The following is a 14,211-nucleotide window of genomic DNA, read 5'->3' as shown; positions in this document are numbered from 1 at the left end:
GATGTTTGAATCGACCTGGTAAAATAAACAGATTTCCACTAGATCAGATGGAGTCTGGTGTCAGGATAAGATCAGAATGGATTATGAGACACAGATTTCTGTCTATCATCTGATTGAACATGTTGTCTGATGGTGACTAAAGTAACTATTATTATGATCTGATCAATGGACGGTCAGACTTCATGAGATTAGTTTATCTTGTAACCGCTGCCTAACATCAGAGATTCTGTGACCGTGGGATTCATGAACACCGGCTGAGACTCTGTGTGACATCAGGTCTCTAATCAACCAATAACTGAGAAGATGAGAATTTATGAATAATCAAAAGTCTAAACTATGATCAGCATATACTTCACTACAAGTCCTGTGTAGAATAACATGTGTGACGTGTTATCAGCTCAATGTACTTAAAGAATCCAGAGTTTCTTTGATTTTTGTGTCTTTTCTCATTTTCATCATTCTTATTTTCTATCATGTTGTTTAATCTTCTGTATTGTTAAGTAGTTGTGGGTCTCCAGTGGTCTCCAGCGGTCTAAACCAGGACTAGGCCTTAAATTAGAATGAGCTTTTATAAAAATGCTTATAAAAACATTACTGCTGTGCATCTTGAGACAAAACAGCACTGATATATTTTAAGATGTCATTGAAAGATATTTTAAGTTAAGACTCACTTGCATGTGAATCTGGGACTCTATGTGTTTCAGTCTTGTCTGTGAAACTGGGCACTAGTGCAAGAACTCTAATCTTGGATCTGTTGAATCTAATATTTGTAGTTGTAGTCGGGTCTGTTACTCACAAGATTTTTGTCTCTTTTGGTTTCTTGTCACTGTTGTCTTTAGTTTGTTTACTGTGAGACTGCTAACATGTATTAACACTCACACACACTTTACTAATATCACTTTAAATAACAGTCCAATAGACAATTCATTCATCAGTGTAATGATAATAATAATTATCTCATGGAACAAGTATATACTTTCTTAGGCTTGATAGTTCTGTCATAGAGTCATAAAGTATTTTCTGTACAATCCTTCAGATGAAATGATGATAAGCATTCTGTTTCGTCCCTCCACAGGGTGTGAAAAAGCGACGAACATAAAAGGAAAAGCAGGTTTGTAATGGATGGATGTAAAGTACCTCTCTGAAAAACTGACTCGAGTTAACCGGGTTATGAGCAGAAATAACTGTGTAAGTAAATGAAATGGTTTAGATTGATGCAGTTGTCATCAATTCAGTCGTCTTTACATTCAGAATTTCATAAGTCAGCATTTAGTCCTGAATATTGAGATTACAATCCTATAGACAGTTAGTGCTAATGTATGTCTTCTGAAAGATGTGAAATACAATGTGATTAATTATCATTTTCCTTTCATTTCTTTTCCTTAGTCAATACTTAGATTTTCTGATGTCTTTTTGATCAAATGTATTTCTGTACAGCTGCTGTGTATCAATGCAAAACTGTAAAAGTGTTTTAGAAATAAATGTGAATTTAACTGATGTTTGTTTTCTTCTCATAATCTCACAAAAGCTTCGGCCCAGTGACGCTGGTGTTAGGGGTGAGACTTTATCCTTGCTTTTTTCTAACGATTTTATGTTTTTGTACAATTAACATCCCACAAATTCATAAGAATTAGCACCTCATAGAATACGTATAATTCCCATGAGATCGTGCTGGTTTCTCAAGAACTTTCATCCCAAAACTCAGAACCACATTTTAAACTGCATTACAAGAAGCTTTTAAATATATGGTTTCAATAATAACTATTTATATTACACATAATACTACATTACACATACCTGAATTTATGCATTTATGCACTGAGCGCCTGAATATATTTCACTGTTTGTGAAAAATAACATTATTGTGAATCATTTATAGGATTAATCAGAGTTCTGGGCATTATGATTCTTATCTCACGTCATAAGTCATGGCAAGATAATAAGATTTATGAGGTCTGATGGTCTGCTCAGTTAATAAAGTAACCGTGTGTCTCTATCAGGTGGTGAATCTGTCAATCATGTAGACGGGTTCAGACGCTGATAAAGATCCTATAGCTCACTTCACATTGAGACACTGATGATTTATTTCCCTGTGACCACAAACATTCACCTGTAACAGCTGTAGATCTAAAACACTTGAATCATGTGATCAAACCTCACTTACCGGCATGTTTTCTGAACAGTGAAGTCACTAAAAACACACAGACAGCATTGAGTTATACAGAGTCCATAACACAATTATACTTAAGATTAATAACGCAAATATAAAATGTTGAATAATTTATCAATTAAATTAATAAAGACATTAAAATCAATTCACCATTTTCTACAATCCTCTGTAGTGGCTCACGCTCTGAAGAAAATTTAAAAAGTAAAGAAAAACTGAATTAAAATATAGAAAACATAAAATACAAAAGAAACATGTACAAACATTTAAATAAGATTTAACATTTCATATTTTTACTCATTAAATACTCAGTTGACCAAACAACAATTGATCAATCACTTAAAAAGCCAAGAGATAAAATTACCATTCTGTATTCTCTTGTCTTGATTCTGTGTTCTCTGTTTCTCTCTCTGTATTCTCTGGTTCTCTCTCTGTATTCTCTGGTCTTCATTCTGTATTCTCTCGTCTTCATTCTGTTTCTCTCTCTGTAGTTCTGAAGAGAAAACGGCATTAAAATGGTATAACTATAACTTAACTACAGGAATAACAAACAAACCCTTTTTTTGTAAAGATTTGCTCTCATGTGATGATGGTGTTTGTATATTTTCCTGTATTGATGCTGTATATCGTGTGTTGGGTTTAGTTTCCAGCACAGATCATAAAACTTGAGACGTGAAATATCTCAAATGTAGATAATAATAGTAGCAGGAGTGGAAAAAGTATGCTTATTTGGCGTGCTTTCCGGGTTCCCTATCGATACTTCACTCGTAATGCATAGCAGGACGCTATGGGAAAGACTCCTTTTTCTCTGATGACTGAAGCTTTACAATAGCGCAGTGAATTGGTGCGTGCAAAGTAAAACTTTGAGCCAATGGCAGCGAAGCTGCACGGACCTATGGCGATGGCGCCCGCCAAAATGGGCGGGGCTTATGGCTATATAAGCAGACACATCGCCGTAGGGTCCTCAGATCTCTTCTCCTTCAGCGACGACTTCTACCTCGCTACTCGGACTGATAGCTTCGCCGTCGGAAAAGCACTGCAGCGGACTGGACCTCTCTGCTCAGCGATTTCACTGGCCTTCAGCAGCGCTGGTTCCTTTTCCCTGCCGCCATCCGGCAAAGCTCTAAAAGACAAATTTCCTGAGCAAATTTCCTGCGGCGTTGTTGCAAATGCCGCGCCATCCCTGTCACTCGTGTGGATTTATGCCTGCACGCCGCTGACTGTCACGGCAAGTGCGTCTCATGTTTGGGAGATTCCCACGCTCAAGATGCACTCAGAGAGACGGAATGCCCTCATTGCGAGAGCATGAGTCTCTCCTCTCTGCGCTCGCTGATAGCTTTCTCTTCAGAGAGCGAATCCGCTCCTCGGTCCCTCCCGCTTCACCCGAAGCAGCGAGGTAGAGGAACTAAGCGCTCAGGGAAGAGCGGGCTCACGTCCCCTCGGTGTGTCTCGCCTTCTCCACAGAGAGAAATTTCGCCGGTTCGTTTATCCCAGGCGGTCCAGCGTCCACCGACATCTGCCGGTGACATGGTCTCGTTTGGCGGAAGCGAATTTGAGGAAGATGACAGCATGTCGTTAGCGGCTTCAGACGGGGAGGAGGTGTCGGGCTCGGTTTTCCCCCTGCCGTCCGTAGAGCACAGCGTACCCATGCTGGGTGTGGATTCCGAGCAATTTCGGGTCCTCACTAAGGCTGTGGAGGAGCTGGGCTTAGAGTGGTCGTCTCTGGAGGAACCCGCTCGCAGCCGCCTGGACGAATGGTTCATGATGGGGTGCCGCCTAGCCCCTCGTCAGCGGACTTCACTGTTCTTCTCGGAGGTTCACGATGAACTCACCAGGTCATGGCGTGCCCCCTACTCGGCCCATCTACGACCCTCTTCTTCCTTCGTTCTCACCTCGGTTGACGGCGCAGAGGAAAAAGGATATGAGAAGCTGCCTCCCCTGGATGAGTCGGTGGCCACACATCTGTGTCCGCCCTCGGCCATCGGTTGGACGGCGAAAGCGGCTCATCCCTCCAAGCCATGCAAAACCACCTCGGCTCTCGCTGGATGTGCATTCTCGTCCGCCGGCCAAGTGGCTTCAGCACTGCATTCCATGGCAGTGCTTCAGGTATACCAGGCCAAACTCCTCCAGGGCATGGACGAGTCCGGTACCGACATCGCGCCCTTCAAAGAGCTGCGGATCGTGACGGATCTCGCTCTACGCGCCACCAAGGACACGGCCCAGGCGATAGGCAGATCGATGGCCAGTCTCGTGGTGCTCAAGCGCCATCTGTGGCTGATGCTCACGGAGATCAAGGAGGCTGACAAGGTCCCCTTCCTCGACGCTCCGATTTCCGCTGCCGGCCTCTTCGGCTTCCTGCCCAAGAGACCCGGATCCAGACCTGCGTCGGCTCGCCCCAAACCAGCGCCGACTCTGCAGCCGGTGAAGGCCACGCCCCCTGCTGCTCAAAAGGCAACAGGAGCTGAGACGCGTCAACGCTCTCGCTCTGGGAGACGTTTCCCCCACCCTCAGCGTCAGGGACACCGGTTCCTCCAGATCAAACCGAGTCGGGCTTCTACAGCCGCTACTTCCTCGTACCCAGAAAGGATGGCGGTCTCCGCCCCATCCTCGATCTCAGACATCTGAACCACGCCCTTATGAAACGCCGTTTCAGAATGATTACACTGAAACAGATCCTCTTGCAAATATGCCCAGGGGACTGGTTCTTCTCCTTGGATATGAAAGACGCGTACTTCCACATCCAGATATCCCCCCATCACAGACAATTCTTGAGATTCGCCTACGAAGGGGTTGCATATCAATACATGGTCCTTCCATTCGGACTGTCTCTAGCTTCTCGCACTTTCAAGAAGTGCATGGACGCGGCTCTATCCCCTCTCAGGCAGACGGGAATCCGCATTCTGAACTATCTCGATGACTGGCTTGTTCTAGCACAGGTCCCACAGGTCCCTCCTCCTCAGCCATCTAGAATGCCTGGGGCTCAGGATCAACCATGCCAAAAGAGCTCTGTCCCCCAGCCAACGAATTTCGTTCCTACCGAGAGTTCCGCCACATGCTTGGCGTCTCGGACCCCTACGCGTCTGGGTGGATCAAGTCTGTGTAACTGCTCTAGCCCCATGGAGGGATCCTCTTTGGTTGGAGCAGGGTGTGCCCCTGGACACCACATGCAGACGAAAGGTGGTCAAGACAGACGCCTCCAACACGGGTTGGGGGGCTCTGTGCAATGACTCACCGGCCTTCGGCCACTGGTCGATTCAGGAAAAAGGCCTGCACATCAACTGCCTAGAAATGCAGGCAGTATGGCTGGCTCTTCGCCACTTCCTGCCGGTCTTACGGGACCGCCACGTCTTAGTCCGATCAGGCAGCATGACAGTGGTGTCCTACATAAATCACCAGGGAGGCCTCTCCTCAAGACGCCTTTTTTCCCTGGTACTTCGCCTCTTGGAATGGGCTCAGTGCAATCTGTGCTCACTGAGGGCAACTCTGTGCCGGGCAGACTCAACCAGGGAGCAGATATGCTATCTCGGAACAACGTCCCTTCAGAGGAATGGACGCCCCACCCCAGGTCGGTTCAGAAAATCTGGGAAGTCTTCGGCAAGGCAGAAGTCGACCCTTTTGCCTCAAAAGACAACACTCATTGCCCAACTTATTTTTCGAAGGACAAGGACGCCTTGGCCCACAACTGGCCCAACCGGCTCCTCTATGCCTTCCCCCGATCGCTCTCATACCACAGACGATCAGGAGGATCATAGAACAGGCACACAAGGTGCTGTTCGTAGCCCCACTCTGGAAGAACCAGCCTTGGCTTGCAGAACTGTCTCAGCTGCTCGTAGCAGCCCCATGGTCTATTCCCCTGAGACGGGACCTCCTCTCTCAGGCAGGCAACACGATTTGGTGCCCCCAGCCAGAGTTGTGGGCTCTGCACCTTTGGCCTCTCGATGGGAGCCTACAGTCCTCCCCGAGAGTGTCATGAACACAATATCACAGGCTAGAGATCCGTCTACAAGATGACTCTATACTCAAGTGGTCTGTCTTCTCCGCCTGGTGTGCAACCCGCAGCGCAGACCCAGAATCCTGTGACATATCACTAATTCTGTCCTTCCTGCAAGAGCTGTTGGATAAGGGCCGCTCCCCTTCCACGCTCAAGGTCTATGTGGCAGCAATTGCAGCTTCTCATGCCCCCATAGCGAGCCAAGGAGTGGGAATGAACGACTTGGTCGTTTGCTTCTTGAAGGGTTCCAGGCGACTACGCCCTCCTCACCCCCTCACCATTCCCATATGGGATCTGCCCACGGTGTTGAGAGCTCTGAAGGGTCCTTCCTTCGAGCCTCTGCGGTCTGCGGACCTCTGTCCCCTAACACTTAAAACCGCTCTGCTTCTAGCATTAGCATCGGTAAAACGTGTGGGAGATCTGCAGGCACTCTCTGTAAGACCCTCCTGTCTTGAATTTGGGCCTGACGATTCTAAGGTGGTCCTCAAACCAAGACATGGTTACGTACCTAAGGTGCTCTCTACTCCGTTTAGAGCACAGGCAGTGACACTTTCTGTGCTCCCCTCCTCCGAGCGGGACCCGGAGCTGAATCTGCTCTGTCCAGTCAGAGCGCTTAAGATTTACATTGAGCGTTCCGCCCCCTTCAGGCAGTCGGAACAGCTTTTTGTATGCTTTGGCAACCACACCAGAGGGTCCCCGGTCACGAAGCATAGACTATCTAAATGGATAGTTGAGGCTATCGCGCTGGCATATTCTTCTTTGGGCCTTCAATGCCCTATGGGAGTTAGGGCCCATTCTACTAGAGGTGTCGCCTCTTCCTGGGCATGGTCTAGCGGAGTCTCCATAGCGGATATTTGTACCAGATTCTACAGTCTGGACGTTCCGGCCTTACAGGCCCGGGTCCTTTCTGCTTAAGACCACTGCTGGGCCGTGGTTGCCCTCAACCACACCGGCACCTATCACGCTATCGGGATGATTAACCGGATTAGGCCACCTATTAGCTTGGCTTTTCCGCCTTCCACAGGGTTTCCCTGCCTCCTACCTATCCTCGAGCCACGGCTTTGGGATTATATGGTGTTTTTCTTTCCACTTGTAGCACGGCGGGATTATACTGGTTCCCCATAGCGTGCTGCTACGCAGTACGAGTGAAGTATCGATAGGGAACGTACTCAGTTACTAACGTAACCTCAGTTCCCTGAGATAGACACGATGCCTGCTTCCAGTACGCTGGGGCAGACGTTGTGGATACGTCCTGCCCGCACTGCGGGCGGTGACAAGTCAGACATTGCGTCACGGGTGGCTGTGTTCCCACGGGACTCAGCCACCACCTCGTTTGCTCCCCGTTCCGTGGTGGCAGGACTACGGCCCTGCCGTCCGCTACGTCAAGCAGCGAGGGTGATATGAGGATTACTGTGAGCAATAATCCGCCAGCCACTGGCTCACGGACCGTTCGCACCTCGTCTTGCTCGTCTGACCGTTCCCCAGGAGACGGTCCCACCGTCTTATTCCTCAATCACGTATGCGGACACGATGCGTGATGATGAGATGTCTCTTGCAGCATCGGGGGGTGATGTACTGCCATCCGACTCCGACGATTCCTCGGGCTCCCTCCCTCGGGGTGTCGAGCCCAGGAAGAAGCGGACTGTGACTGTTGGGTTGCAGTGCCCGCACTGCCTCTCCCAGCGCTCGCGGCTGGCTACATGGTGCCTCGGGTTTGAGCGCCCCGCACCCAGTGCCGTGTTTACCGGAAGTGCATGAGGAACTTGGTGAGACCTGGAACGCCCCCTTTCCGACACGTTTCACATCAAACAAAGTTCTGTCACCCTCTCTTCCCTCGAGGTTGAGACAGCTACAGGATACGTTGATGTCCCCCAGGTGTTGCCACCGTGGTGCACTCGTGCCCGTAGGCGGCGGCCACCTGGGGGGGGCTCGACCTAGACTCCCGTCCAAAGCATGTGGGGTCTCGGCATCTCTGGTGTCGAGAGCTTACATTGCGGCTGACCAAGCTGCCTCCTCTCTCCACGCTATGGCTCCTGCCAGGCCAGGGCGTTGAGAGAGCTCCACGAGGGTAAGACCGACCCAGCGCTTATGCAGGAACTTCGTGCCGCCACCGACCTCGCTCTACAGGCGACCAAGGTGACCATGCGGGCCCTGGGTCGGACGATGTCCACACTTGTGGTCCATGAGAAACTCCTCTGGCCGACCTTGCGCAGATGAGTAACGCCGAGAAGGTCCACCTTCTCGACGCACCCGTCTCGTAAGGGGGGGGCTGGTTGGTGATTCTGTCGACCCGCTCGACAGTATAAAGCAGACGGGATATCGAGCATATCCTCCCGCCGCGACTCGGCCGCCTCGGCCGTCGAGTCCCGTGCACCGTCTGCTTCCCAGCAGCCCTGGTCCTGTTCGATGCCCTCCGGTTCTGGCGCCCCCACTCAGGCGGCCCCCCGGAAGAGACATCGAAGAGGAGACCATCGCCCCGTCAGCAGCCGTGGCAAAAGCAGCGGCCCTCATGGGAAGACACCAGGGAGATCGAGAATACCATCGGGCCCGACCCCGGCCATTCCACGCTGGGTGGTCGGTCCGGGACGCCTGCCCTGTCCCCACCGACCCACTCGCTTAAGATTTCTCTCTCTCTGGGTGTGTATCACAGCCGCTGTCACCCTCTACACGACGGTGTTCGGCAACTTGACGTTGCGTCACGGCGAGACCTAATGTCGAGGATATTCAGTAGCCCTCAGCACTCTCAATCGACAGTGCGTTGTGCTACATCATCGCCAGGCAGGTAAGTCAGCAGAGCCGATCTCCTCCCCGGGGGCCTCCCCACGGCAAGGAATCCCCTGGGATTCGATGAAGCAGATCGTACCCCTAGCCCCGGTCTTGGTCCCTGGGAGCCTGACTAGAGCCCCCAAACCGCCACGATGGCTACGGGATACGATCCGTCTCGGCTACGTGATACAACTTACCAGACGCCCGCTCGAGTTCGGGACATCCTCTTACCTCAGTCAGAGGCAAGGATGCTCCCGTGCTTCGGGCCAGGGTGACCACCCCTCTGGTAAGCGATCGTGCTCGTCCCTCTGGCCGAGATGTTCAACGGGTTCTGCAGCCCGTACTTCATCATCCCCAAAAAGGGGGGTTGCTAGATCTGCGTACCCTGAACAGGCACCTACACTAGCTGCCGTTCAGGATGCTTACACAGAAGCGCATCCTGGCGTCTACCAGATGTCAAGATTGGTTCATGGCAATCGACCTGAAGGACGCTTACTTTCATGTCTCGCTTTCGAGGGCGGGCATATCAGTACACAGTCCTCCCTTTCGGTCTGTCCCTGTCCCCACGAGTCTTCATGAAGACCGTGGAAGCCGCCCTCACTCCCCTCGGGGAGAGAGGTGTGCGGGTACTAACTATCTCGACGACTGGCTCATCTGGGCACACTCGCGAGATCTGTTGTGTACACACAGACACCTGGTGCTCCAGCACCTAGATCGGTTGGGACCTCAGGTCAACCGAGAAAAGAGAAAGCTCTCCCCTGTGCAGAGCATCCTCTTTCTCGGTATGGAGCTCGACTCTGTCTCCATGACAGCATGACTGACTCTAAGCACGCTCAGTCAGTGTTGAACTGCCTGAAACACTTCAGGCAGTCAGCGGTCCCCCTGAAACTTTCAGAGGCTCCGGGACACATGGCATCCTCGGTGGGGGTGGCCCCCCCTCGGGTCGATGCACATGCGACCGCTCCAAGACTTGCAACAGAGACGGGTTCCCTGGAGAGCGTGACACACCGGCAGCAGGCGTATGGTCATCACACCTTTCTGCTGACGCACCCTGACCCCCTGGTCTTCAATGACCTTCTTGTGGGCAGGGTCCCCCTACGGCAGGGGCAACGCACGTCGTGGTGATGACGGTTGCCTCCCTGCAGGGTTGGGGTGCCGTGTGCAACGGGCACGCAGTGTCGGGGCGGTGGACGGGCCCCCGCCTGCATTTGGCATATCAACTGCCTAGAGTTGTTGGCTGTGCTACTTGCACTGAAGAGGTAGCTACCTCTCGTGCAGGGCAAGCACGTGCTGGTCCGGCAGGACAGCACAGCTGCCGTGGCGTAATTAATCATCAGGGTGGCTTTCGCTCACGGCAGCTAACACGACTCGCCCGACGCCTCCTCCTCTGGAGTCAGCAGGTGATCAGCTCCCTGCGAGCTACACACATCCCAGGCGACCTGAACAAGACAGCCGATGCGCTCTCTCGTCAGTCGACGCCTCGCGGAGAGTGGCGACTCCATCCCCGCGCAGTCCAGCTCATATGGGAGCAGTTCGGCCAGGCGCAGGTGGACCTGTTGCCTCCCCGGACTCCTCCCATTGCCCGCTTTGGTATTCCCTGACCAAGGGACCCCTAGCGCACAGCTGGCCGCGGGGTAAGCGGAAGTACACCTTCCCCCAATGAGCCTCATTGCACAGGTCTTGTGCAAGGCCAGGGAAGAGGAGCATCAAGTGGTACTAGTTACGCCCTATTGGCCTAACCGGACTTGGTTCTCGGAGCTAAGGCTCTTGACAACAACTCCCCCCTGGCCGCTCCCCCTGGCTAAGGACCTGCTTTCCCAGGGGAAGGGGCACGTTACGGCATTCCAGGCAGAACCCTGGAACCTCCATGTCTGGACTGGACGAGGAGATCCTGAGGGGCCCACCTCCTGCGCTGGTTGGGACATCACTCAGGCTAGGACCTCGGCCACTAGGCGGCTATATGCCCATAAGTGGCGCCTCTTCTCGTCCTGGTGCTCTTCTCAAGAGAAGACCCACGGAGTTGCTCGATCGGGTACGTGCTGTCCCTTCTTCAAGAGAGACTGGAGAGTAACCTTCCCCCCTCCACACTGGGAGTGTATGTAGCCGCTACGGCCGGTCATCACGACCCAGTTGCTGAGAAGCCTCGGGGACAGCATGACCTGGTCATTAGGTTCTTAAGGGGCGCGAGAAGGCGACCACCTTATCCGCGCTCCGTACCCTCTTGCGACCTAGGTGGCGGGCCTCAAGGGGCCCCACCCCCTTCGAGCCTCTCGGAGCTGCCGCTCTTTCTCACTCTCGATAAAGACGGCTCTCCTGATGGCGCTCACCTCCAAGAGGGTAGAGGACCTGCAAGCACCCTCCGTGTCCACAGATTCCCACCACTCTCCCGAGAGACCAGGTGGTGAACCTGCAGGCGCTCCCCACCGTCGAGGAAGACCCAACCTATCCGTGTTGTGTCCAGTACGTGCACTGCGCCTCTACTTGGACCGCACGCAGAGCCCAGAAGCTCTGAGCAGCTCTTTATCTGTTTCGGAGGTCAGCAGAAGGGAGATAACTCGCTTGAGCTTATAGGGTGAAAGCCGTGATTGCTGATGCGGATCAGCCGGGCTTGATTATATGCTCCGGCTCCTCCTGAACTTTGTTAATAAAACATCATTAAGATGAATCTCAACCTAAAAAAGTTGCTGTAACAAACATCCTTCACACACGACATAAAGAACATTTCTAACTAACTACAGGTTAAACACTATATACAGTATTATATATATGAAATCTGATGAAACACATGAAGTTACCTCTCTGTTTACAGACAAACACAGTGATCAGTATTCCAGCGATCACACTGAGAACAACAGCAACTGAGATCAGAATCACTGAAGATCTCCAAGAGAGAAACATTTGAGCTGGAAAACAAACTTGACGCTCACTGTTCACAGTCTAAAATAACTCTTCTATAACGTAAAATCTCAAGTGCAGTGCAAATGATGATTCACTACAACAAACATATCAGGACCCTCAGATATCATCAATAGACCCCTAAAGACAGCTGTACATGTTTATATATAACCACTCATTTCTGTCTGGACATTTCCTGAAACTAATAACTGGCTTTTGAAATGTCAAAGCAAACAATCAAAATAACATCAGACTCCTGAAAGCTCTTTAACTAATGTCAGGGATTATATTGACTTAAATGATGAATATGTTGATGTTTTCTGCTTGAAATGCTGATGAGACCAGAGGAAACACAGAAGAGAAATCTGTACTCACTGGATGTGATGATCTCAGCCTCCATCATGTGATGTCTCATTCTGACTCTGCAGTGATATTTAGTGTCAGTGTTATATACAGTGATCATGTGTTTCACACTGAATCCATCTGTGTCATCTCTGTGTGTGTCTGGAGATTCAGATGTTAAAGTGACTCCTTCACTGTTCAGCCACACAATATCAGGTTCAGGTTTCCAGCCTTTAGATTCTCACTGTAGATGAAGACCACCAGAACCATCAAACCCACCTACAGTGATCACTGGAACACTGCCTACAGCTACACAAGACAAGGATGAAAAACATTTGTTTATTATGTTTTCTGACAAGATATTTTTGTTAAACGTTTGTTCTGGCATATTTGGGATTCTAACAAAAGAAAAACACTAGAAACAAAATCATGAACATTATCACTAAACTAATCAATCATAACTAAACTCATTCAGTGTTAGTTTCAGTGGTTTGCTCACCTTCAACAGAGACATCAACAGTGACGTCATCACTCCAGGATTCAGACTGAATGACACACTTGTAACGTCCTTCATCAGAGATTTGGACTCTTGAGAGTTTGAGTGATGCGTTTCCTTTCTCTAGTTCTTCTGTAAACACTTGAGTTCTTCCTCTGTACGACTGAAGCTGATCTGTGTTTATGTCTTTATGATCTTTATACAGATGAACTATTGAGTCTTTCAGATCAAGTCTGAACCACTCGACTCTCATGTTCACAGCACTGATGTTGGGTTTGATAGAACACGGCAGAATCACATCTTCACCAGATACAGTCATCACAGGAGCTGAAGGCCCGATCACCTCGTACTCATCTGATATCAGATTTATATGAAACATTTCATTTGTCACAACAATTAAACAGTTGCTGCATTTCTAAATGTGTCAGTGATGTCCAGTGTTGTGAATCAAACATGATCATAAGAGATGATATGATGTCTGTCCTGCTCTCTACAGAGAGACACCTCAAGTACTCCACACTTCAGAGGAATAAACACATTTTAAATGTCATTTATTCTAATACTTTGAAGCAAACGTTAATCCGACACAGTTTTATTAATTATTACCTCATTTTACACATGTAAACACAGTAAACATTTACCTGATAGTGTAATTCCAGTAATAATCAGTAAAATCACACAGATGAACTTCATCTCTGAACGACACGTCACTGAAAAAGAAAAGAAAAACATGTATACAACAGTCAGTTGACACAGATGATATGAGAACATTTAACATAAAATACCACATCATTTATTATAATTCAGTCTGTCAGGAGAGAACTGGTTAAACTGGTGAAGATCATGTGATGGAAACAGAGTTCAGAAAGAGTTTGTTCATCTGTCAATCTGTCAAAGATCAGATTTAAACACGAACTCATGAAATGCACTATATCACACATACATCTACACAATATCAATGCTTCCAACAGAAATGAGAAATAAATCCATAAAAACAGAATATAAGACAGTCAGACATTTATAGTTTATACTCACAAACACTGTAATAACAGTGAGATGCATCACATCAGGTGTCAATGAATAAAGACGTCCCGTCTGAACATTAAAAACTCTGTTAGGACGAGTATCATGAAAACATGTCAACACAAACCTGTTTCTTCAGCGCTTGACAGAGTTCCTGAGAACTGATTTACTTTTACTTTTACTAGAATGAATATCACACCCTTCACATTATTCTAGCTGATCAACAGGTGTGTGTGCATCTTTATATTTAGACTATAGAGTTTATAACTTTGGTATTTAGTGGATTAGTGTGATTTTACTTTAATAAACAATTGTTTACCTGCTTTAAAACTTTAGACAGGTTTAAAGACAGGTTTTTGACTGCATCTGTAGCTTAAAGAGCCGTTTATACAAAACCTGTTGTTTAACATTCCTTAAACTGAAGCTAAATGTGATATTGAGAAATGTTATGAGAACCAGCACAGAATGATTCTTCTAAAATGTAATTTATTAGCAAAGAAGATATTTGAAACAATCCTCAGAGGCACAGCA

At 48.9% G+C, this 14,211-nt stretch overlaps 1 protein-coding gene across 1 annotated transcript in view; it reads right to left on the bottom strand.

The window, feature by feature from the left end:
- LOC130550654 (butyrophilin subfamily 1 member A1-like) overlaps positions 1 to 13,815 on the bottom strand; it is a 20,015-nt gene extending 6,200 nt beyond the window's left edge. The window contains 12 exon segments of the mRNA XM_057328156.1: positions 2,165 to 2,191; positions 2,321 to 2,353; positions 2,532 to 2,660; positions 3,220 to 3,290; positions 3,551 to 3,913; positions 4,280 to 4,607; positions 4,710 to 4,800; positions 5,205 to 5,320; positions 11,720 to 11,827; positions 12,195 to 12,470; positions 12,661 to 13,367; positions 13,693 to 13,815. Of these exon segments, the coding sequence (XP_057184139.1) occupies positions 2,165 to 2,191; positions 2,321 to 2,353; positions 2,532 to 2,660; positions 3,220 to 3,290; positions 3,551 to 3,913; positions 4,280 to 4,607; positions 4,710 to 4,800; positions 5,205 to 5,320; positions 11,720 to 11,827; positions 12,195 to 12,470; positions 12,661 to 13,036 (1,918 nt within the window). The 5' untranslated portion in view covers positions 13,037 to 13,367; positions 13,693 to 13,815.
- Between the last annotated feature and the right edge of the window lie 396 nt (positions 13,816 to 14,211).

This window comes from Triplophysa rosa, unplaced genomic scaffold (assembly GCF_024868665.1).
Source record: "Triplophysa rosa unplaced genomic scaffold, Trosa_1v2 scaffold381_ERROPOS127416+, whole genome shotgun sequence".
Taxonomy (NCBI): domain Eukaryota; kingdom Metazoa; phylum Chordata; class Actinopteri; order Cypriniformes; family Nemacheilidae; genus Triplophysa; species Triplophysa rosa.
The sequence above is the reverse complement of the archived record's forward strand: the minus strand, read 5'-3'. Positions and strand labels throughout refer to the sequence as shown.